A 24,963-nucleotide genomic window follows, 5' to 3' on the forward strand; every position below is an offset into this window, starting at 1 on the left:
CATAATACTTCCTTGAGATAAATGTATAGTATATATCAGGTGCCTCAAAGAGAGCTCAGGTTCTCAACTGGCTCAGCCATGTTAATATTGTTATTGTTATCCACTGTATATCTGTGTTTTTCTGGCTAAATAAACTGTTTCAATTCAATTCAATTCAATCGGCGCACTCCATGCCCGCATACGAGTGGAATTTGCCTTCCTAAAGAGTGAGGGAGACCAGAGCGCCCGCATCGTGATCACACCTTCTCACCTCTCACCCTCACACCTCAAGTGCCTCACCCTCACACCTCCCCACCAGCCACCTCACCTGACCTGACCTATCACTTCCGGGCCACTCCCAGCATCAAGTGACCTGAGCCTCGAGTCATCATTAAACACCCTGATGCTAACTTAACCAAACTTAAACTAATCTAATCGAACCTAAGCTAACCTAACTTAAACTAGCCTAACCTAGTATAGCATTAGATTAGATTAGGATAAGATGTTTATTAATTAATCGGGATAAATAAACTGGGGTGCCTAATCTTCAGGTGAAAAGTACAGGTGTGTCTGGCATCGAATAATTCACGTTTATATTAACACATAATTCAGTGGCCCTCATCTGTGAGTGACGTCTCCCCAGTGGTCCAGTGAGGGCCACCCCCCCCCCCCAGGGTCCGGTGATCGGGGGGGGGAGGTCGTTAATGCCACACCCAGGAATCTCAAACGTTCATACGATAATACACAAGACACTCACTCACCTACCGACAGACAGATGGTGATGATGTTTACTGTCCTTATGATAGTTTAAATCTCTATCTCTCTCTCTCATTATTTGTGTTTCTTATTTCTTATTTCCGGTAAAACAACGCGACACTGTACAGTCGTGTGTTAACAAACATTAAGGTGAAGTAGGGCAGTCAACTCTCACACCAGACATTGTTGTTGTATTGTTTGTACAAGAGTGAAATATTATTTATCTATTAATGAATTTATTTTCCAAAATATGAACCTTCATGTGTGTGTGTATGTTTATACTCTCTCTACAAATGTTACACTCATACAGTGAACATTTATGTCTCTTATCATTATTAATAAATTTGTTTGTGTCCATTACAGGAGCGTCAGTGGCAGTTGTTGATGCGCCGGGAGGTCGGACGCGACTACCACAACCTTGGCCTGGCCGGAGCTAAAACACCCCCATCTGGCGGCCGCAGCGCCAACTAACACTGCCTCCAGTTGGCTCCTCGTTGAATGCTCGCATCACCTCCATACATCCCTGGAGGACTTTAAACCAAAACAATACTATTTATTCCTTGGTCGAGAAGTTCATCATGTTCTACGGTCAAATCCTGTTATCAAATAGGAACGTGTAAGAGGTTTCTTGCAAATAGATTTATCGTTGACAGGCAATAATCATCGGAAAAGATGTACTAGCGGATGAGGTTGTAAACGCTCTTGGGATTCCATCACAGCCAATCAGCACACGGCCGTAGGGATCATGTCTTCAGTGGTCCCCGAGTTCTTTTTGTGGGATCAGTCGCTGAATAGCTCGTGCGGTGGAAGGATGGAGTGTGAGACGTTGTATGAGCTGGGTCCCCCGCCCGATATGATATTGAATATACCTCCTCCTCCCATTCCACCATTTATGGAAGAGTTTGTGGCGAGGCTAGCAGCCGAGGGTATAGATATTCGCCCGGATAATGGATTCCCGGAGGAAGAAAAAGCTTGTAATCTCTGCCAATGGGCAAATGGAAACGGCGTTGGATACGTGGAGTTGGCACAAAAAGGTGAGTTATATTTATAATCCTTTAGTAATGTTTCCAGGTTGTTAAGGTGTGTAAAGTAGTTAACATTCGGTCATCACAAGTTACTCACATTATGAAAAACGAAATAAAACAAAAAAAGTGTTATTAAGACTGAATTTCGCTTTGCTGTTGTGTCGTGAAATAAACAAATATAATACAATAATATCTGGTATTATTGTGAGAATATTAAAGAAAAGGAAAAGACGAAATAATATGAAAATGCTTGATTATGTGACTTTCCCAACCACTGGAAGGAAGAAATGAAAAGTCGTTCAGAAATTAGTGAAAGGCATAAATACCTAATTTTGTTTATACACACCTTGTGCTGTGGCGTAATGTACTATACATTAATTGGGAGTTGTGTACCCGCAGTGTTGTTACCATGGGCAGCTGTGTCCTGGGTCATTATGCTCATGTTGAGAGTGAACTGTCAACCTTTAATCGAAAAATATTATAATTGTTGCTGAATTTTTTCTTCTTGATACATTATGTGTGTGATAGTGTCAGCTGGTTGACCTCAAAGATGGCGACGCAACCAACAACAACAACAACAATTGGTTGACCACCATAATGGCGGCTCCGCGGACAATAACAATTGGATGCTCACAATGATGGCGGCTCCACAACCACCACCATCAACAACTACAACAACAACAATTGCTTGACCATAGTAATAGCGGCTCCACCAATCAAATACAAATTGGTGAAAGTGGAGCCTAGATAACCACGCTCACCATACCTCTTGAACTAGGAACTTAATTTTGGTGACACAGTGATGTGAGTGACGTGAACGGTGAACTGGCAGTGATGTGAGTGACATGAACGGTGAACTGGCAGTGATGTAAGTGACATGAACGGTGAACTGACAGTGATGTGAGTGACGTGAACGGTGAACTGGCAGTGATGTAAGTGACATGAACGGTGAACTGACAGTGATGTGAGTGACGTGAACGGTGAACTTTCACTGATATAAGTGACGTGAACGGTGAACTGACAGTGATGTGAGTGACGTGAACAGTGAACTGACAGTGATGTGAGTGACGTGAATAGTTAACTGACAGTAGGTGAAGATGACACGGTTAAGTGAACGATTAGCTAATCATTTAAGTGAATGTGACATGCCATTGACGATATTACAAGTGGTTACCAGTGGAAGAAAGTGACATAAATGGCCCTCAGGGCGGGAAAGTGACATCAGAGGAAGAAAATGACTTAAAAGTGGCCATTAGAGGAAGAAAGTGACTTAAAAGTGGCCATTAGAGGAAGAAAGTGACTTAAAAGTGACCAATACAGGACGAAAGTGACATAAGTGGCCCTCAGGGCGGGAAAGTGACATCAGAGGAAGAAAGTGGCTTAAAAGTGGCCATTAGAGGAAGAAGGTGACAGAAGTGGCCCTCAAAGGAAGAATTTGACATCCGGGCAAGACAGAAAGTGTACCATTATCGGACAAAATCATACGTCAAACATAATGTTCAACAAGGCTTTTATACACTAATATTTTACTGTGGTATTTTGTCCAGCCCCAGTGATGGGATTTTTGTCCAGTGGGATTATATCCGATAGAGGGATTTTATTGGTGGTGGGATTTTTGTGTCCAAAGGGGACTTGTCTAGCTGGATTTTGTCCAATGGGAAATTGAATATTATGAAATAGGATTTTTGTCCAATGGGAAATATTCTAGTAAGGTTCTGTCCATACAAAAATCGTCCAGTGGGATTTTTGTCCACCGGGAAATTGTGTAATGAACTTTTATATTTAATAATGTCTGGTCAGGGGTGGACCGAGGAGGGAGAGGCCGGCAACGATGACTCTCACCCAATGCCTTCATATACACTGATGAAGTTATTGTTTACATCTGGTCCTCAGCCAACCAATCACAACTCCTCCACCACCTGATTGGTCCATTCTTTCTCCTTCCACTTCAAAACATCCGAATATCTACTAATACCGTTTATTGATTTCCTTCGTTTGAGAGCGTTCGAATCCTTGGGTGTTATCTTGTACAGTTCGTTTGGAAATGTTCGAATTTTCCTTTTCGTAGAATTCCTTGTTCGTTTTTATTGTTTGAAATGTTCCAGTCTTTTGTTTGGTCTCATTATATGCTGTTTTTCACCTCTTAGATCGTTCGATTTCTTTGCGTTTACTTCATATCTTCATCTGAATCTTATGTTCAATACATTGTCCTCATTTGATATATTCGAAATATAGTTTGATTTAAATCTGAGTGTTAGTATTAATCAGTGTTAGTATTAATCAGAGTGTTAATGTTAATCTGAATGTACCTGCGTAAGGTTTCGATGGCCCGCGTGTCCCGGTGATTCGTTCACCTGAGAAGACTTAATTACCTTATTATTATTATTATTATTATTGCTGTCAATATATAGCCTACTTCTTTAAACTGTAAAATTACTGTTAACTTCAGTATTATCATCTCTCTCATTCTCTCTCACACACACACACACACACACACACACGCGCGCAGGTTGTATTTCTACTACTTATTTCCACGTGAAGAAAACCAGGTAAAAAGCCAAGCCAGGATTAATGAGAGTTCCTCCTCGTACAACAACCTAACAGTGACACCACCCAGATCAAATTGAATTACAAAATATTTCAATAAAACCAGGTGGGTTATTAGTGGAGAGAGAGATGGGTCGGGTCTGTCGCTTTAGTCACGCTCGTCAGTAGTTGATCCCGAGAGACGCGCCCACTGGTTGATCCCCCCCCTTCCCTCTCCTCCTCCTCTTCTTCCTCTCTCTCCTCTTATTCCTCTCTCTCTTCTTCCCCTTCTTCCTCCTCCTCTTCCTCCTTCTTCCTCTTCTTATCAGGGAATAAGTGACGTGGAGTAGAGACGTATTACTCACTCTACTGACGGTGAGTACTTCACCTTCAGGAGTAACGTGGTGGTAGCTCTTCCTCCGTATAACTTAGCACTGTTTCCCCGAGTCAAAGTACAACACCCTTTTCTCAGCGTCTGACTATGAATTTAGTTAAGACTCATACCATCTAAATAAAAATCACACACACACAAGAGTCTTACTGTCAGTTGAACTGTTTACCTGACAGAGTAGTGAATAAACGTTTCTATTGTATTGTAAACGCTTCAATTGTGGTGTTATAGCATTGTAAACGTTCCTGTTGTTGTGTTATAGCATTGTAAACGTTTCTTCTTGTGTGATATAGGAACGTTTGGGTCAATTAACTGTGCCAAATGTCTGTCACATTCCCCTCGCTGACGGCCGTGTACCTTATGTATTAGGACCATTACTTGGACGTCTCGCGTGGATTATTATTATTACCATCCAAAATCACACCTTATCTCCACTCCGGGACCCCATCCTCCTGCAGGACCAATCAGCTTATCCCAGGCCCGCGAACGCGTGGAATATTTTTTTCTTTCTTGCCAAATTACGCCTTTCCCCGCCCCGTGACCCCAGGCTCCGGGGCCCCAGGAGATCACTGGGGTTTGGCCTGAGTGTATTGATATGCAGATGACGAGGCCAAGCGAGTTAATGCCGGCGTCGACCCCCGGGTAATGGTGACAGTGGCAACCCACCAACCAGTATGGCAACCGTAGGACAAGAGGGAGAGGTGTAGGACTCTGGGAGGATATCCTGCTGCTGTCGGTGTTAGGGGAAGGGGGAAGAATCGTTGCTGGTACGATATCTGTCCATGGATGATATCAGTCAAGTCTCTCTCTCTCTCTCTCTCTATAGTAGGCCAGGTGAGGTAGTGTTAGGGACTAGACTTCAGGTCCTAACAGCCCTGACTCTCCCCAAATTCCTGACCACAATCCCTCGATCATGGACGGGAGAGTTCTCTTAAGGTGTGGGTAATTTGAGGGGTCAATGTGTGTGACTTCATGGTGTAGTGGACCTTATTACTGTTTGTGTCTGTCAACCTGTACCTGTGTCTGTCAACCTGTACCTGTGTCTATCTACCTGTACCTGTGTCTGTCAACCTGTACCTGTGTCTGTCAACCTGTACCTGTGTCTGTCAACCTGTACCTGTGTCTGTCAACCTGTACCTGTAACTGTATTGTTGGTTTTGCATTAATGAAAGGAGAACTGTGGCGCCAGCTAGTGAACGAGGCGTCAGAGCGGCCTTGTTGTGTACTGTATACTCTTAAGGAAGAACCTTCCTTCCTTCCTTCCTTCCTTGCTACACAACAATTGATCATGACTATAATATATTTACGAGTATACTACATAAGGCACAAGAACAAAATATACCACACTGAAAAATTAGGTCAAATAAGAATGAGCCAAGGTGGATGACCAGAAAACTTAAACATGACATAGGAATAAAGAAAGGAATTTATAAGAAATTAAAGGGAGGGGAGGAGCAGCTCAGAAATATGTATAATGAACTATCTAGGAATGTTAAGAAAAATGTAAGGAAGGCAAAGAGGGATTACGAAATCAGGATAGCAAGAGAATCCAAGGCGAATCCCAAGGGATTTTTCCAGGTATATAGGACAAAGGTCAAGGACAAAGTGGGACTTTTAAAGTCAGAGAGAGGGGAAGTGATCGATGATAGTTTTAATAAGCAAAGCATTAAACAACTTACTTCTTATCAGTTTTCACAGAAGAAATTCACGAGGAAATGCCAGAGGTCGAACTGATATTTAAGGGAAATGAAGAAGAGAAATTAAAGAATATCACAATCAGAAAAGAGGATGTTCTTAAGAAGATAACTAAATTAAAGAAGACAAAATCCCCAGGGCCGGATGAAATTTTTCCTCGAGTTTTGAAAGAGTGTAAGGAACAGATTAGCGGACCCCTCGTAAATTTATTTACAAAATCATTAGACACGGGAGTTGTGTCAGACTTGTGGAAACAGGCAAATGTAGTACCCATATTCAAAAAGGGTGACAACATCAGCGTCAAATTACCAGCCGATTAGTTTGACGTCAGTGGTGGGGAAATTTCTTGAATCAATTATAGCAGATAGCATCCGATCGCATTTAGAGAAAAACAAATTAATCTACGATTCTCAACATGAGTTTGCAAAGGGAAAATCTTGTCAAACAAATCTGCTGACGTTTTTTAGGAAAGTCTTCGAGGTAGTAGATAATGACGAAAATTACGATGTTATTTACTTAGACTTTAGCAAAGCGTTTGACAGAGTACCGCATCAGAGGCTTCTGAGAAAAGTTAAGGCTTATGGTATCGAGGGGAAAGTTTTAAATTGGATAAAATCATGGCTTACCGATAGAACACAGAGGGTCAGCGTAGATGGTGTTAAACCTGAGTGGGGCTGTATAACCAGTGGGGTTCCCCAGGGGTCAGTACTGGGCCCATTCTTGTTCATAATTTATATAAATGATCTAGATACTGGGATCAGCAGTGACATAAGCAAGTTTGCGGATGACACCAAAATTGGTTGGCAGATTAATTCAGGGCAGGATGCAAATGCACTGCAGGAGTGGTCAGAAAAATGGCAAATGAAATTCAACACCAGGAAGTGCAGCGTATTTAATATTGGAAGAACAAATCTGTCAATATATACAGCCTTAACAACATCAACCGAGAGAAGTCGACTTGTGAAAGAGACTTAGGGGTACTTGTAAGCCCGGACCTACGGCCTAGAAAACAGTGTGTTAATGTTCGAAATAAGGCAAACAGAGTATTAGGTTTTATATCTAGAAGTGTAAGTAATAAGAGTGCAGAGGTCATATTGCAACTATATCTTGCGCTAGTCAGGCCGCACCTCGATTATGCGGTTCAGTTCTGGTGCCCTTATTATAGAATGGATATCAATTCACTGGAGTCGGTGTAGCAAAGAATGACGAAAATGATTCCGGGACTTAGAAACCTTCCATATCAAGATAGATTAAAGAAACTAAAAACTTGCATTCCTTAGAAAGACGAAGAGTGCGGGGAGATATGATGGAAGTATTTAAGTGGGTGAAAGGAATCAATAAAGGAGATATAGATAAAGTTCTTATAATATCCGAGCAGGATAAGACTCGTAGCAACGGATTTAAGTTGGATTAGTTTAGGTTTAGGAGGGAGATAGGAAGGAACTGGTTCACAAATAGGGTGGTGGACGAGTGGAACAAGCTTAGCAACTTTGTAGTAAGTGCTGGAACGCTGGAAAGTTTTAAAAGGAGGCTAGATAGATTCATGGATGATAGAGAGTGGTTGTAACTCGACAGAAGCTGCCATGCACAGGCCAACCGGCCTATTGCAGACTCCTCGTTTTCCTATGGTCTTCCCTCTTTCCCTCCCTCCTTTTACTCCATCCCTCCTTCCTTCCTTTATGCCTCCCTTCTCTCCCTGCTTCCTTTACTCCTAGCCCCATTTACTCCCTCCCTCCCCCTCCTTCCTTTACTCCCTCCCTCCCTCCCTCCCTCGCGACAGACAAACAGCCAGGGCAGAACACTGAGCGACTGTGACACGCTCCGCCGCTTCTACTGTCTCCTCCAGCCTCCTGACTCCCGGGGCAAGACAGGGCCATCCCTCACAGCTCCTACAGGCGATACTCGAGCCGCGACACTTGGCACCTGACGCCCTTCTGAGACTGAGGATTGAGGATCTTGTTCAAATGGAGGCGACGTTGGCTTCTAGTTGTGTTTTTCTTATTTCCTCGCGTGTGAAGGTCCCCCTCCTCCTCCTCCTACTCCTCCAGGTGTTGAAATGAGGTTCCCAAGACAAGTACCCCTCCCCCCCCCTTCCCGCTCCCTACTCCAGATCGAAGCATTTTTAGGAGGAATTGAATACCCAATCAAGAGGATCCCGAGACGATTGCTTTGGGAAGAGTGATGGGTTTTTGTTTCCAGTGGAGTCCGATCCTCTTTTGTTTTGTACTACACGAAGAAGGGAGAAAGGGGATTAGGATATATTCTTTGACAACTGATCTATTCTGTCTTCTATTGAAGAAAGAGGATTGAATCATATTTATCCAGTCTCCGATCGATTACGATTCTATTTTGTACTACAGAAACCACTTTTGACAACTGATCTACCTGTATTATATCGTTTATTGTATAAGAGGATTGAATAGTTTTGATAATTTTTTTGATGGATTAGGATTGTATTTTCAGCGAGAGAGGTGTGAAACTCATAGACCTTATAGTTACATGTTGATTTGAAGTGATCGCGATTATTATGATTTTTTTCTTGTATTTTTTCGTAGATCTTTTATCCTGTGGTGAATTGTCTGAAGAGGAAGAGCGAGATGTCTGGTGCATATTTGTTCTGCTTTGATGATCAGTGAAGATGATGACGTATAATGGTTAATGAAGAGGATTGCTGATTTTTTTTTCACAGTGAAATTCCGATGCCATTGTGAGAAGCCATAAGAGAGGGTGTGGCCGCCGGGCACTTCCGGTTGTTGGTAATTAGTTCAGTTTCCTTTCACGACTCGACCACTTCCGCCCGTCCGTCCGCCTGGTGAGGAGAGGCGGTGAGTGACGTGGCCAAGCACAATACCGCATCATCGCGTCTCTGATCAGCTTTTGTCAGCTACCCGGGTCGTCTCACAGCTGTCTCGCTAAGTCTCACAATCAGAGGAGTGAGAGAGACAGTTCATGACGACGCGGGTGGTAGAGAGGGGGGGGGGGCTTAATCGTTAGCGGCGGTGTCAGTAGCCACATTCGATGATGTTGTCAGTATGTTTGTCTCAGCGCTGGTGTCAGTACTCAGCCTCAGCCGTGGTGTCAGGAAATCTTAGGTAGTGACGGTGTCAGTTGACTTTCCCGATGATCGTGTCAGCAGCAACACCTATGGCTGATGTGTCCTCGAGGTGGAGTAGTGTCAGGAGGTCCGCGGGGTGGTGGTGGCAGTGTCAATAGTCATGGCTGACGTGTCCCCCGGGTGGAGGCGACGTCAGGAGGTCCCGGGGGAGGGGAGGGTGGCTCTGGACCTGTTGATATAAACAGTAATCAGAGCCAGGCTGACCGTGTTATCAGACCCACCTCCCTGTCCTCCGCCCCGCTCCGCCCTCCTTATTACACCCCCGAACTCCCCCCCCCCTCCTCCGAGGGGTGCGGGCCCCCAGGTCCCCTCCATCACCGAGGTGTGTAATGGATGGTGTACAGGGTGTGCGGCCCTCGCATACCCCTCCCCCCAAGTGTGTAGATGCACAGGCCCAACAGTTCCTCCTAATCACCCTTGTGGTATAGAGGCGGGGGGACAAGGGCCCCTGTGGCCCACATGGGTGTAGGAGGCCGGACAATTTCATCAACAGAGCCACTGGTGTCCAGGGCCAGACGAAGAGAGAGAGAGAGTGTCGCACCTTGTTTGGGATCACGGGAAGGGAGCTGGAGTTACCTGTGCTCTGGTATTTATTATATCGTTTAGGCTGAAACATAGCGTGTGGTGAGCCCTTTGTAGCGGCGCACCTGCCGCCGTCTTGGGGTAGGAAGCGTCTTGGGGCCCCGTGGCAGGTACACGTCCACCCGGGGCCCCGGGATGAGCCACAGAGACAAGGATGGAAGAATGGACGCTCGCTTATGATGTGTTACTCCGTCTTGCGCCCAACAGTTCGCTCCACAACGTTTGTTTTACGCGGCGACCACCATGATAGATCATCGCTGAACATGTAAATCGTTCCGGCTGAGTTGTAGCCCGAGCGATAGAGCTGTAAACCCCGGCGACGCAGGTAATCGCTAGCTACATGACCCGTCCCTCTAAACGGGGTTCCTCAAAGGGTGCCGACCAGTATTTTTGTGTCGCACTTTTAGGCGTCGTTTAAGGTGGACTCAAGTCCCCGGAAATACCTCAGGTGTGACGAGGGGCACCACGAGGGGTAATTTAAGAAGGTGTAAAGGGTAAATTTGGGTAAATATTTGAAGGAGACGAGTGTAGAGGAACGTTAGTTGTGTGGTAGTGTTCTCCGCACCGCTGGGATGCCCCCAGCCATCTCCGAAACACGAGCCTTAGCATGGCCGTGTCTACCTGCCTGCCTGCCTGCCTGCTAGCCATGGCCACCCTCCGTGTCTGCCGTGGCTGGCTAACCCTTTCTATCACTTCCATATCCATCTTCCTGTTTTCGTTACCGCCTTGTCTGAGGTGACTGATCTCTCCTTCCGGCAGAGCTGATTGTCTTCACTTCAGGGCACTCTATCCCCTCGGTGACTGTCTTGACTATCTTCTATCCTCTCCACCTCCACCCATTTGATCCGTCCTCGCTACACCGCCTATCCACTGGACCGGCCTCCTGAACTTCCACTACCTCTCTCCTCTTCACTCCTGCCATCGCTACAGCCATCTATGGTCTTGTGTGGTAGTGAACAGCTCGGACAACAGACGTCTCTCTCTCTCTCTCTCTCTCTCTCTCTCTCTCTCTCTCTCTCTCTCTCTCTCGTAATACAAGGGATATGAACGTCAGGAATTGCCTATAACTCTTTTATATTTGCTAGAGAGAGAAAAACAAGAGAGAGAGAGAGAGAGAGTATTCGTGTCTTACATTGTCAACCAACACCTAAGCCTTCTTCTGCCTCACCCACAGAACTTTACTTCTACCCTCCCTTTCACTTGCGTCCTCCTACCTACCTTCCCTCTCTCCTTCGTCTCCCTCCCCCCCTTTCTACCCTCCCTCCCTCATCTTCGGCAGTATCTCCCGGGACATCTACCGCGACCTTGATTAATGACTTTATTTACTGCAGAGGAGAACTGACGGGGCCGAGATATGATGGTCAATATAATAAATAATAAAAAGTAGTAGAAGCGTTCAGCAGCGCCAACACAAGCGTTCAGCAGCGCCTGACAGTGATACGTCCATGGTAGGAAGTAAAAAACAGAGAGGTAGATGAAAAAATGTGAGGGAGGAGGAAAATGTGTCGAGAAGAACAAGTAGATGGGAAGGCCAGGAGGGAGGGGGAGTGGGACCCAGGAAGGGATGGATGGGGAGGCGAGGGATGGGGCTGAGATTTAGTTGGGAGTTATAAGTGAGTGGGGAGGCGAAGGAGAGGATGTGGATGAGTGGGGAGACTAGGGGGAGGGTGTTGATGAGTGGGGAGACAAGGCAGAGGGTGTGGATGAGTGGGGAAGCCAAAGGAGAGGGTGTGGATGAGTGGGGTAGCAAGGTTAGTACAATAACTGCATCAACCCCCGACCTTAGGATCAGTAGTTGGACCTTGTGTTTTGTACCAGTCTCCCCTCGCCCTATCTGATACCCCGGATAATAGTCCTTAGAGCAGCCAGCAATATCTGAAGACCACGATAGCCTGTTTTTAAAGACCATTGGGATATTCTGATAGCAGGATACCACGAATGATAGCGGGATTATAGGTGTTAACAGGTAGGTGAAGCTCTCGGAGTGTTTACAAATACTTGCTTAATTGAACGATAGTTTTAACGAGGCAACGATAATCTGATCTGTATGTAAACAAAGGCTGGTATTTTTTTTAAGTGTAATTTCGCTTTTGTTTTGATGTTATAAGATTTTAATTATAGTGTTGTTTAATTTATTGGAACCTTTTATGTATGTATGTATTTATGCTTGTATGTATATATGTATGTATGTATATATGTATGTATGTACCACCTGGGAAGATATTGGAAGCATAATGTGTTGTCTAATGGTAGACCCTGCTGCCATATGGCATCACGAAAACTGTGACCAAGTCCCAGGTTGCTGATCTGATTTTTTGCCTCATTTACACACAATTGCAGGTCTCAATTGTTTCTCTCACTTTGACAACACAACATACATACAGTATATCGTTTGTCATTCTTGATTTTTTTTAATTTTCATATTTATTTATGGCTCTATATTATTATTATTTTTTTTTTATTATATATATTTTTTATTACTTATTATTATTATTATTATATTTTCGCCCCTCAGGCCCCGATGTGGGTCGTTGACCTGTGCCCGGGTGGGCTAATCCTGTAAAAATACATACATACATACATACGTACATACATACATACATACATACATACATACACACATACATGTGTTAACAAGTCGAGAGTGAACCAGTGGTAGTCAGTAATGTACTGAGTTAATTAGTGGTGGGTCAGTCAATGGTGGAGAGGGTCAGGTCTGTGACAAGTGTGTGAGTAGGAATAGAGGGAGGTATCAGGTGTGTAAGTGAGTCAACCAGTAGTAGAGGGAGGTATCAGGTGTGTAAGTGAGTCAACCAGTAGTAGAGGGAGGTATCAGGTGTGTAAGTGAGTCAACCAGTAGTAGAGGGAGGTATCAGGTGTGTAAATGAGTCAACCAGTAGTGGGGGGATCAGGTGTGTGAGTCAACTAGCAGTAGAGGGAGTGCATTAGTGTAAGTGAGTCAACCAGTAGTAGAGGAGGTATCAGGTGTAAGTGAGTCAACCAGTAGTAGAGGGAGGTATCAGGTGTGTAAGTGAGTCAACCAGTAGTAGAGGGAGGTATCAGGTGTAAGTGAGTCAACCAGTAGTAGAGGGAGGTATCAGGTGCGTAAGTGAGTCAACCAGTAGTAGAGGAGAGTATCAGGTGTGTAAGTGAGTCAACCAGTAGTGGGGGGAAGTCAGGTAAGTGAGTCAACCAGTAGTGAGAGAGAGTCCAGGTGTGGTGAGTTGAAATGTAATTATCCAGATGAACTCTCTCCCCAAGGGCCAGGAAACATGATCCACCCCACCCTCCTTCCTACTCCCCTCTTTGTGGTGATGGGGGGATGAGGATTAAGGTTAACATGATCCACAACACCCCCTATCCATCCCCCCTTCCCTTTACACCTTCCTCTTATCTCTCTTTAAGCACCATATAGTAATTAGGTCACTGTTCTCTCTCTCTCAGCTATGATTGAATAACATTTGTATACATCTGACGTCATTCATTCCTCTTCCACCGCCATGGGAGTAAAAGTGTCTACATGTCACAGGTTAGGTTAGGTTAGGTTAGGTTAGGTTAGGTTAGGTTAAAAGGAAATCGTGTGTGTGTGTGTTTTAAGTCCAGTAAGTTGGGTCAGTGGGAATTGGGTTTTTTCCCGGGTTCTGTTTTCATGTGTTCCCGGGATCTATTTCGATGGGTTCTGTGTCACCGTGCTGGTGTAACCCGAGAGAGAGAGAGAGAGAGAGAGAGAGAGAGAGAGAGAGAGAGAGAGAGAGAGAGAGAGAGAGAGAGAGAGAGAGAGAGAGAGCCACCAACCTCCCGGGCACGCCTCCTGTCCTCTCACTTTGGCTTCTCCTCCTTCGCCTTACCCCCAGACAGAACCCCCACCCCCCACCCCCCCGAAAAAATCCCACAACCAAAGTTCATCTTATCCAAATTAACCCAACTAACCCTAATCTACCTAATCCTAACTTCCCCTTTACTTTAACTCGATAGATTAGATTTGGGGTAGACTTTGGTACATTGGGATACAGTACAGTACTCGCCTCCTCTCCCAAGGGTCCCAGATTCGCATACGCTACACCCCTAGTTGACCCAGCTGTGAGTATGTACCTTAGTTTCGTGGGGGTAAATAAAGGCGATCGAGTACAGTGTTTACCGGCAGTCTGACTATAAGACTCACAGCATTATGTTAAAAGATTAGACTTGGTTATTCATGTTATAAAGGATTTAAAAAGGTTAAGTATAGGTGTGTTATGGTAGTTAAAGTTATCCATAATACTCTAGTCTCCTCTACCGATTTACCAACTTACCCGACCAAAAACCAAACCGATCCACTGAACATGGTTGAGGTTTTGGTTCTCGAAAAAGGGGATTTGTGTACCCGAGGCTGACCAGGTGTTTGTTCTGTATTCTCACACGTTAAAACACTCTCCTCGTCTGTCATGGTGATGTAATGTAACCCGTTGAGAGAAATACCCGTCCATTTATATAAGAGGTCATTTTCTTCGGTCTACACCAACAACCGCGATGTTTAGATGAGTTATCCCTTTTGTTTCCCTCCGAGAAAGAAAATGGTCTATATCTTTTTATTCATTTTTGTAGGGATGGAAAATGATGGAGAGAGGGATCTTAGTGATGGAGAGAGGGATCTTAGTGATGGAGAGAGGGTTCTTAGTGATGGAGAGAGGGATCTTGGGATGAAAACATGATTTATATGCAAATTTATTCGGTAAGAAGCGTGGAGAAAACCAGAGCCACGACTTGGGATGTAAAATGATAAGTCTTTCCCTGCCTTCAGCTATTCTCTCTCTCTCTCTCTCTCTCTCTCTCTCTCTCTCTCTCTCTCTCTCTCTCTCTCAGCAGTATCTCGTGACGGCCAGCCCAGACCAGTGTCCAGCTGACGTCTCTCCCTCACCCTACTGCTATTACCACATTATCTCCACGCCTGATGCTGCCCCGGGCCTGCCCTACCTACCCAACCCTACCCTATTTCAACCCTACCTACCCATTTTTACCTCAAGTCATCTACCTTACCTGTGAACTCTTATCCCTATACCGTCTCCACTACCTACTGCTACCTTAGGATCATCTTACCTACCTACCTAATCTACCTACCTACCTACCTATCAGCAGTAACATACCCACGAAAGACCTATATTCTGAGACCTATCCAATACCCTACACTCGGTTCATGTTAAAGGTATGTAAACAGATTCATCACCTGAGTGTCTTGAAGTATAGCGCCATATTTTACAGGTGAACAGGATGAGACACAACAGGTAAAAAAAATAATTAAGACAAGCAAGGTTACGGTACAATGATGCGTGAAGGAGGAGGTAGTGGTGGTGAAGGGGGGTTAGGCTTCGCTTTTCTAATTTTTCTTCACACGCCCTCCTCTCTCTCTCTTAAATGAGGAGTCTAAGTTTTAACATGTGTCGGCTTGTGCGCATTTCGAACTCTCGTCTCTCTCTCTACCTTATCATGCAAGAGAGAGAGAGGCAGTGAAAGCAAGAGAACGAAAGCTAGAGAGAGAGATATAGAAAAACTCTACGGTATCCACGTGTACATTTTGGCTGGGAAATAGTGATGGTAAACTTAATTTGTCTAATAAACTATAACTTCCGTGGTGGGGGCCTGTGATGTCCACCCTGTCCCTCTCCTCCCCCTCTCCCCATTTTTCCCACCCATCCCTTTCCCTTTCCTCTTCCTATCTTCCCTCCCTTTCCTTCCCTCTAACCTTTCCTTCCCTCTCTAAACCTCCTATTCTCCTCCCCCTCTCTTTCCCTCCCTTTCCACCCATCCCTTTTCCTCTCCTTCCCACCCTCTTTCTCCCTAATCCTCCCCTTCCCACCCTCTTTCTCCAATCTCTTCCCCTCCTCACCCCTTTGTTCCTCTCTCCTTCCGTCCCCTCCCCATCATTATTTCCCCTACTCTCTCTCTCTCTCTCTCTCTCCACCAGCACCCCCACATCCTGCACAACATCCATCACAACCTTATATGAAGCTGCGGGTACTGACTCTCTCTATATATGACCGCCATTCTTGTTTCCTCTTCACCTCCCAGATGCGCACACGATCACAACCCACTTGAACGATCGTCTGTTTTGTGCGCTTTAACGTAAACCTAACCTAACCATTTAACCAAGACGGTAATAATCGCATAAAAGAGACGCTCGTAAAGAGAATTTGTCCCGTAACTGGTGATAGGAGAACGTGTCTGGAGGTCTAATATAAGCTGCAACACGAAGGTAAATTCTCCAAAGACACGAATGTTTGAATGTCTCTCATAACTGGTGAGGTGAGAGTATATATATATATTTTTTTTACATATTCTTATGCATCGACGTAATAATGGTGGTGAAAAGAACGTAGAATAAATAGAATTGGCGAGAGATAGGTAGAATTGGCGTTTGAGACTTAGAATTGGTTGTTGGATAAGTAGAATTGGCGTTCGATAAGTAGAATTGGCGTAATTTAACCCAATTTCGTTGTGGGTTGATTAGGTAAGGTTAGATTTGGTTAGGTTACGTTGGGATAGATTTGGTTTGATTAGATTAGGATAGATATGGCTAGGTTAGGTTAGGAGAAATTTGATTATGTTTGGACAGATTTGGCTGTATTAGGTTTGGATAAATTTGGTTAGGCTAGGATAGACGGAATTTCAACCCAAATCCAATAGAACGACCACAATACTTGCCTATCCTGCCCGAGTATATACAGTAGGTTATGTGAGAGACGATTTGTGTGACCGTGTACCAGCTAGGCCCATTCACTATATACTTTATTTCCAGTCAACCAGCCCTTCAACATAAAACCTAACCTATAGTGAACTCTCCGTAGTAACAGAACGCTCAATTGGCCATAGGACGCTCTTTTGGCCATAGAACTCTCAATTGGCCATAGGTCGCTCTCTTGGCCATAGAACGCTCAATTGGCCACTTCCATCATCGGTATGTCACCAAGGGTCGTTCCTACCCTGTAATCGTATTTGTGTTGTAGTTTAACCGACCGCCTGTGTGAATAGTAATCTTATTCATGGTGAGGCCAAGTTCCCGGTGGCCTCGATAAAAACGAGAGAGGGTCCAGCGTCACCCCTTGTAGCACAGGACGTGAATGGAAGACCGTAAAGGGATTATCAGAGGGGCAACTTGTTCCTGAAGGATTGGAGGCCATTGGGTTAGGATTCACGCGTATGTGGGGATATTATGTGTGGTGATTGGTTCATGTTCGTCATTGCGGTGATTGGTGCTTGTTTTTCATAACGTGCGATGATTGGTTTTTGCTTACCATAACGTGCGGTGATTGGTCCTTTCCATTATCTCCCAATCTCACATGAGTAATACGTCACCAACCCAAAGTAAATCCAAGTTGATAGTTGACCTAAATGTATTATTAATATTATTATTATTATTATTATTATTATTATTATTATTATTAATGATGTCTATAACTATAATTCTCCCATGTTATTATCAATAATAGTAACAGTAGTAGTGGTAGTAAGAATAGCAATAATAGTAGTAGTAACCCGAGTTGTAAAAAGTACCGGACTTTGTTACTTAAGTAAAAGTATTGTTACATTGGTAATATGTTACTCAAGTAGAAGTAAAAGTATCTAAAGTTCAATGTACTCAAGTAGAAGTAAAAAGAACGATCTCATTCATAAAGTATTGAAGTACTGAAAGTAAAAGGTAACAACAAAATTATTAATCGTCTCAAATATTAAAATAAATCCAGTAAATTATAAAAACAAGTGAACTAAAGATAAACATAAAAGCCACAGCATTACACATGTTTAGTTACAAATCTTTATATTGAGATTAATCAACAACTGATTCTCGAAATTATGACTGTCCAATAGGGATCTTGTAGGCCTAAATACAAGCCCAGCATGACTAAACAGACGGTCACAAGCAGCAGACATAAGAAACGCTTGTGAGTGGTTAGCGTCCAAGTTTGTTCTGTCCTGTGATTGGATATTTAAAACTCAGTTGTTTGGGGCTTGTAACGAGTAACGATTTTTGTGTTTATTTATTGAAGTTATAGTATACAAATTTTGTATACTTTTTAAAAGCTGAATACCCAAAAATGTTACTTGAGTACGGTATTCAAAAATATGTACTGTGTTACTTTACAACTCTGCTATTAAGACAATTAGTTATCAAATCTCAGAATCTCAGTCTAGGTTGTTTTCGACACGCAGAGTAAGGATCCCTGGTCAAAAAATTTTAATTCTGATTATTAAGTGTACCCATATCAATTAACATAATTATCAAACTTCATAATCTATGGTACTATTAACTACTGCTACTGCTAGTAGTAGTAGTAGTAGCGGGAAGGTAGCAAGAATAGTAGTAGTAACAGTAACACCAGACAAACCCTCATGGTTATGTATTCCAGGTCCTCTGATTGACGACACCTGGTTCCTGGTGATCATCTCCTCGTGTGTGGCAGCTACCCTCCTCGGTATCATCCTCGCCATCGCCTTCCTCAAGTACAGAGAGTAAGTATATCCCGTCTCTCTACTTGTATATTGTGTGTTGTGTATGTTAATATGGAGAGAGAGAGAGAGAATTCGACGTGCATTCTTCGTTAGGTTAGATAAATGAGATTTAAGATTAGGTTAGGTTTGATGAAGTTAGGCTTGGCTAGTTCAGTGAGGTTTAGATTACAGTTAGGTTTAGGTGAGATAGGGGTTAATTAAGGCACCTCCTCGTGGATCTTGGGAGTCTACCACACATCTCAAGAGACTCCCCCCATCAAGCTCTGTGAGTCTTGTATATACGTCACCTGAGGTCCCGAGTGTGGCCAAGACCTCGCTGATGTGATGGACTGTCAATTATAGGGACATCTTCCCAGCTCATTTGTCTCTCTCTCTCTCTCTCTCTCTCTCTCTCTCTCTCTCTCTCACACACACACACACACACACACACACACACACACACACACACACACACACAGATATGATAAACTGTCAATTAACTTGGCATCAAACACCCTACCCGTTTTGTCCAGCCATCAACAGGTAGGACGCGAGATTCCATCTGGACAGGTGAGTGTGGCGGACACTTCATTACTCTCCCCGCGATAAGGTACAGCCTTCTGACGCTCCTACGAGACCCCCACGATGCATTCGTTAGAATGTTATTTCTTACGACTGAGAGATAAACATATAGCAATAAGTCCTATGTATAGTTACGATAGATATTCAGGAAAGTTTCGACTTAATCTCGCTTAACCTAAACTAAACCCATCCAGATAGCGTTAGGTTAGGTTAGGTTAGGTTAGGAGAAGAATTCGACGTACAATAATCTGAGACTGAGGCCGCTATAGGGCAGACCCATATGAGATAAGACCACCCCTTAATTAACGACCGCTGATACTTCCACGACCCTAAAACCCTCAACGCAGTCTACAAGGTGATGAGAGAGAGAGAGAGAGAGAGAAAGAGAAAAGGACTGGAGATGGAAATGAGGGAGAGTGTAGCTATCAGTAGGTATTTCCACATAAGGCTTATCGTAGGTGTGGGATACGACAGTCACACACACACACACACTAACCCGTCACCAACACATATACCCTGGTTGTGAATGGACGTCTCTCTCTCTCTCTCTCTCTCTCTCTCTCTCTCTCTCTCTCTCATCTTCGTTCCAGTCATCGATTTACATATGATGTATTTGATCAAGTGATGTCATTAACTTGTTCATTTTCGATTTACGTAGTCATCAGTTGATAGATCTTTGAGTTACGTTATCATCGGGTTTTACGTTTGAGAGAGCATAATGTGTGTGTGTGTGTAGAGAGGGGGGGGCATGCTTGGGTAGCCATCTTATGGGTGGACTTCATCTCTTCACCTTATCGAGGATAAATTACTTTGTTTGGTTACTTACTGACGACCGCCCGACCCATGCATGCCCACACGCCCACGCCCCAGATAACATCCCCCCCCCCCCAGGCCAGCCCGTATCTCAAGCCTACCCTAAGGGACTTAAGATTCTCAAAGGTTTGGATGTTATATTTCTCGCGCCCTAACTGTCCAACTCTCTCAGCTTGAATGTGTGTTAAGATCACTGCTCTAATGATGGTCAGATGTGGCTGCGACGGTCACCTGGTTAATTGAAAGTTTTGCTGTCAAATTGCGGCAATTAACTAAAAAATTATTATTATTATTATTATTATTATTATTATTATTGTTATTATTATTATTATTATTATTATTATTATTATTATTATCATTATTATTATTATTATTATTATTATTATTATTATTGTTATTATTATTATTATTATTATTATTATTGTTATTATTGTTATTATTATTATTATTATTGTTATTATTGTTATTATTGTTATTATTGTTATTATTATTATTATTATTATTGTTATTATTGTTATTGAGTCAGTTGTCTACTGTATATCATTAACTGTGTAAGTTGTTGTCTTCATGTTAGTTGCTGTCATCTTACACTTGGTGTTGTCTTCACAGGGGGAAGCTGAAGCCGCTGAGTGACGTGGCTCTGGCCAAGAAGGAGAAGGCTCTTGGTCTGGAGCGTTGTGAGGCGGTGCTCTACCCGACCCCGTCCTTGGCACCCGTGCCTGTGCCCCAGCTGGACAATCGCACCTCGCGGGCACTGTGGGCTGGCATAAAGCCCCTGGAGGGTAACCACTACACTGTCGACCACTGCCAGCCCATGGAGCAAAAGCCTGTACGCCTCGACCTGCTGCCTCCCCACGACAATACCTATGACTACGCCGACTACAGCAGCGTCAGCTATGCCAGCGCCGGCTACACTACTCTTACACCTCGCTTGGACCCACACAGCCCACGCCCCGCCCCTGCCGCCAGCTTCGAGAACGTAGGTTACGTTCCCGGGGACGAGGCGGCCGAGGTGGAACGCATTGCTCCTGATGGATGTGTAGTGACGGCTCCACGAGCCGCCCGTCTGCTGGGTTCACCACGACCCTCCCAGGGCGGCGTCCCAGATCACCACCACTACGAGATGGTGACGCCCTCCCCCCGCCGCCACAGGTCTTTGGAGCGAGGGGGTGGTGGCCGCCAGCCGCCCATCATCAGCGGCCCTACTAACCTAGGACCCGGCCGTCTGCCACCCCTCAACGGCCGCCCGTCCCCACGCTACAACCTCACAGCCCTGGCAACAGGAGCCCACACCCTCACGCCCAAGGTTGAGAACTGTTCTCGGGCAGAGAGACGCCACGCCCACGTGTCACTGGACCGCTCAGGGACCACCAACACCACCCTGGCTCCTGCCTCCCCGACAGACCATATCTATGCTTCTCCCATTACCTCTCCTGTCATCTGAAACGGTGGGGTGCCTCTAGTGCACCCCCTTGGCCACCCTTTAGGCCCACCCCCATGCCACACTGGCCGCTGGGCCACTCTTGTTATTGCTAGTCGTCTGAGGTAAACTTGGCAGCTGAGACGCGTCCATGACCCCAGAGTCTCCAAGACGGTGACAGGATCTCCCCAAGATTCCTCTAGTGTTGTCACCAAGACGATTTTGGAGAGTAAACTGTTTGAAGAGTCAGAATCACCAAGGTGGTTCAGAAGACTCAGAGACTCACCAAGATACTTCTGGAGGCTCAGAGATTCTTGAAGATGGTTTTGAAGAGTCACCAAGATGGTGCCGCTGGACCACCAAGTTCCCGTACAAGTCTGGAGCTTTGCCGGCAGCCTGAACCAGGAACCAAAGGGGCTGCTGATTATATGAACTGGTACAGAAGCTCAGGTTACAGGTAGGTGGGGCACACCTGTTATAGTTGCCAAAACCGAGAACAAGTTTCTCGTGGAGGTACAGAATACAGATAGCCCACGTCATAGTCCCCCCTGGCTGTACCCGGTGTGCTTGTGCTGTATTATGGCCTCACTCTCTCCGACCTAAGCCAGAAAATCTAAGGACCTCGACCCAGCTTAAGATATTCTGATTAATTTTGAGGTTCACATCGTATAACCTCAGATCTATACCAGGGACCAGATTCTCAGAGATTAAGGCATTAAATTTTCCCCTCAACACAACTATGAGAACACACCCAGTTACCGATCAGTAGATAGCCAGTGCAGTTTTGATGCTGTTTTAGTTATCAGCTTTTTTACGGTCTCATAAATTAGTCAGTTGGATGTTTTCTCACCTAAGTTAAGGGGAATGCTAAACTATGATCTTTAAGAATCCGGGACTTGGTTTCACCTACAATCACACTGTCTGGTCCTGGGAACTAGACCTAACTTTAGGACCTGGGGTTCTATATCCTTGGATTTCCGGGGACAAGCTCCTTGGCACACAACAGTCCAAGTCGTAAACCATAGTTTGAGGCACAGCTGAGTGTGCAGGTCCTCCCGGCAGCTGCTGAACCAGAAGGCGAGAGCTGGGAGTAAACCTTCACACACACATCGAGTCACGCCAGACCTTTCAATGTGTCGTCTGATGTTTCGTATTTAGAGGACGCATTGTATTCATGATACCAAAGTGTAGTTTTAAGGACCAGTTAAGTCTCTCATACACAAAAATGTCATTATTCTTCGTCCGACCGACTCCTCCATCGGGCCCAGATAATTAATGCACTATAGCTTCTCATTATCTATCACCCCTAATTATTGTCATTATAGATATTTCCTCATTCATAAATGTTTATTATTCCTATGTTGACCAAACTCAACACAAGAAGAGAACTTTTTGTAATAGTCGATCTCATTATAGTCTTCACAATATTCTGTCCAGAGTCAACCTGTGTATGGGTTGACGCATTTGTGTACTGTAGTTATAAGACACACACACACACACACACACACACACACACACACACACACACGTATGATGCGTCTGTGTCATATGTACTGAGTCCCTCCTGAACACTTTACTGACGACAAGTTTTGTAATGTTTGAGGAGACAAAATAAGAGTCGCTTACTTGTGATTCACTGATCATGGTGCCATATTTCTCATCCTCCTTCCCTCCCCCCCTGCTTCCCTCTCCACCTCCCTGGCTCCCTCCTCTCCCTGCCTTCCTCTCCCCCTTTCCCCTTCCTCCCTCCCTCCCATTCTCCCTCCCTCTCTCTCTCTCCCCTTCTCCCTGTTTCCCTGCCTCCATCTCCCCCTGCCACCATCTCCCCCCTCCTCCCTCTTCCCCTGGTCCCCATCGCTTCCGTCTCCATGGTAAGGACAGAGGAGGATCTTCACACAACCCAAGTCTGAGAACTGTGCTTGTATATCTTCTAAGTCGTTAGTGTTAGGCCAGTGCATGATGAAACATAGAACGTACGAGCGCTTTTCTTTTGTTTTTCTCAGTTTTGTTTCCATTCCATATTATCATCATATTTATTGCTGTGTGTATATGTATCAAAGCTTTATCTGTATGTACATAAGATTATTTGCTTCTTTTCTTTCATTACTGTATAAAAAAATAATGTGCAATTTTATCTTAAATAGATGTTCAAACCTTAAATATGATTGTTACTGATCCTGTCTATGTCACAGTTGGTAGAGATATTTTGAGCCAGATGACATCATAAAGGGAAGATTCAAGATCCGTGATTCGATCTATAGGTATACATGTGTTGCAGTAGGCGCATACACCTCCTTTAGAACGGAAGGGGTATAAAGGTTGTAGTTGGAGACTTTAAATGATTTGGGTGAAGCTGCTTTGGTCAATTAAAGTTCGGAAAGTAGTAAGAGGTCTGAGGAAGAGGTTAATAGATGGTGCTCCACAGAAGGAAAATTGGATCTCAGGCCTCGAATATTGGAAAAATGAAGTGTGAAAAAAGCCGATCCTCCAGCAACTGCGGTGGCGTCAGTTGAGACCCCAGTAACTTGATGATCAGGTCGGCCCTGGGGTCCACAACCTTCCCGACCAATGGGACCCATCCGAGAAGGCCCCGCTTCAATATTAATATCAACTGACATAGGAGAATAAAATAGAATGAATAAAACAGATCAAGAGTGAGTACTGTACATTTATATTTGTTGTGTTGTCAATATCAAGAGAGACAATTGAGACCCTGCAATCGTGTGTAAATGAGGCAGAAAGATAGATCAGCAACCTGGGACTTGGTCACAATTTTCGTAATGCCATGTGGCAGCAGGGTCTACCTTTAGACAATACATTATGCTTCCAATATCTTCCCAGGCGGTAGTACCTCCCTGTTTGGTAGCTGCCTACTACCTACTGCGTTTGTGTGTATGTTGTTATCGCCCGATGTGTTTTTGTATCTCAGTGATACAAATCTGTGTTTCAGCTTCTGACCAAGAAGTCCTAATGAACGACTGTATCCTCCCTCCTTTACTGTGTCACCGTATATCATCTCTCCTTTAATGGGATCTAATGCTCAAGCTACCTGTTTGTTTATTTTTTTTTCACCTCTATATGCTCCTCCTCCTATAAAAGGATCGAGTGCTGGTCCTCCGGCTGATTGTCATTTGTTTCCAGGGAGACATCCCATTTTTCTGACTCACTATTTTCAGCAGAGGTATTCATAGAGAGCATATTAAGATTTGCTGTTTTGCTACTGTGTTTCTCTTGTTTAACTGTCTAGAACACAACGACTCTGCTCCATACAGGAGGAATGTTATTTACAGGAGGTGTTCTACACTCGTCACACTCGGGAAGACCAGACTACAACAACTACAGAGCTTCTAAAACAAGTGTCTGAGGTCAACCAGTGGCCAAGTGCCACCCTACCAGGAGACAGTGGAAACCATCCACCTGAGAAATAAAACAAACGACCCTCACAGCCCAGACCACCGACGCTGGAAAGACATCAACGGAGGGCGACCCCACGCCTGGTGGCCACGGAGTCTGCCCGTACTACAACCCAACCCTCGACCTATCTATGTCCGCCACAACGATCCACCTTAGTTTAAAACTCATATGATATAAGATCACATTTAACAAGTCACAATCC

At 44.5% G+C, this 24,963-nt stretch overlaps 1 protein-coding gene across 1 annotated transcript in view; it reads left to right on the forward strand.

The window, feature by feature from the left end:
• LOC121877185 overlaps positions 1-23,507 on the forward strand; it is a 145,848-nt gene extending 122,341 nt beyond the window's left edge. Inside the window, exons 3-5 of the mRNA XM_042382796.1 lie at positions 1,099-1,769; positions 18,451-18,553; positions 20,537-23,507. Coding sequence (XP_042238730.1) covers positions 1,481-1,769; positions 18,451-18,553; positions 20,537-21,371 — 1,227 coding nt within the window. The 5' untranslated portion in view covers positions 1,099-1,480 and the 3' untranslated portion in view covers positions 21,372-23,507. The remainder of the gene's footprint in view (positions 1-1,098; positions 1,770-18,450; positions 18,554-20,536) is intronic.
• The last annotated feature ends 1,456 nt before the right edge of the window (positions 23,508-24,963 follow it).

This window comes from Homarus americanus, unplaced genomic scaffold (genome assembly GCF_018991925.1).
Source record: "Homarus americanus isolate GMGI-L3 unplaced genomic scaffold, GMGI_Hamer_2.0 scaffold37713, whole genome shotgun sequence".
Taxonomy (NCBI): Eukaryota; Metazoa; Arthropoda; class Malacostraca; order Decapoda; family Nephropidae; genus Homarus; species Homarus americanus.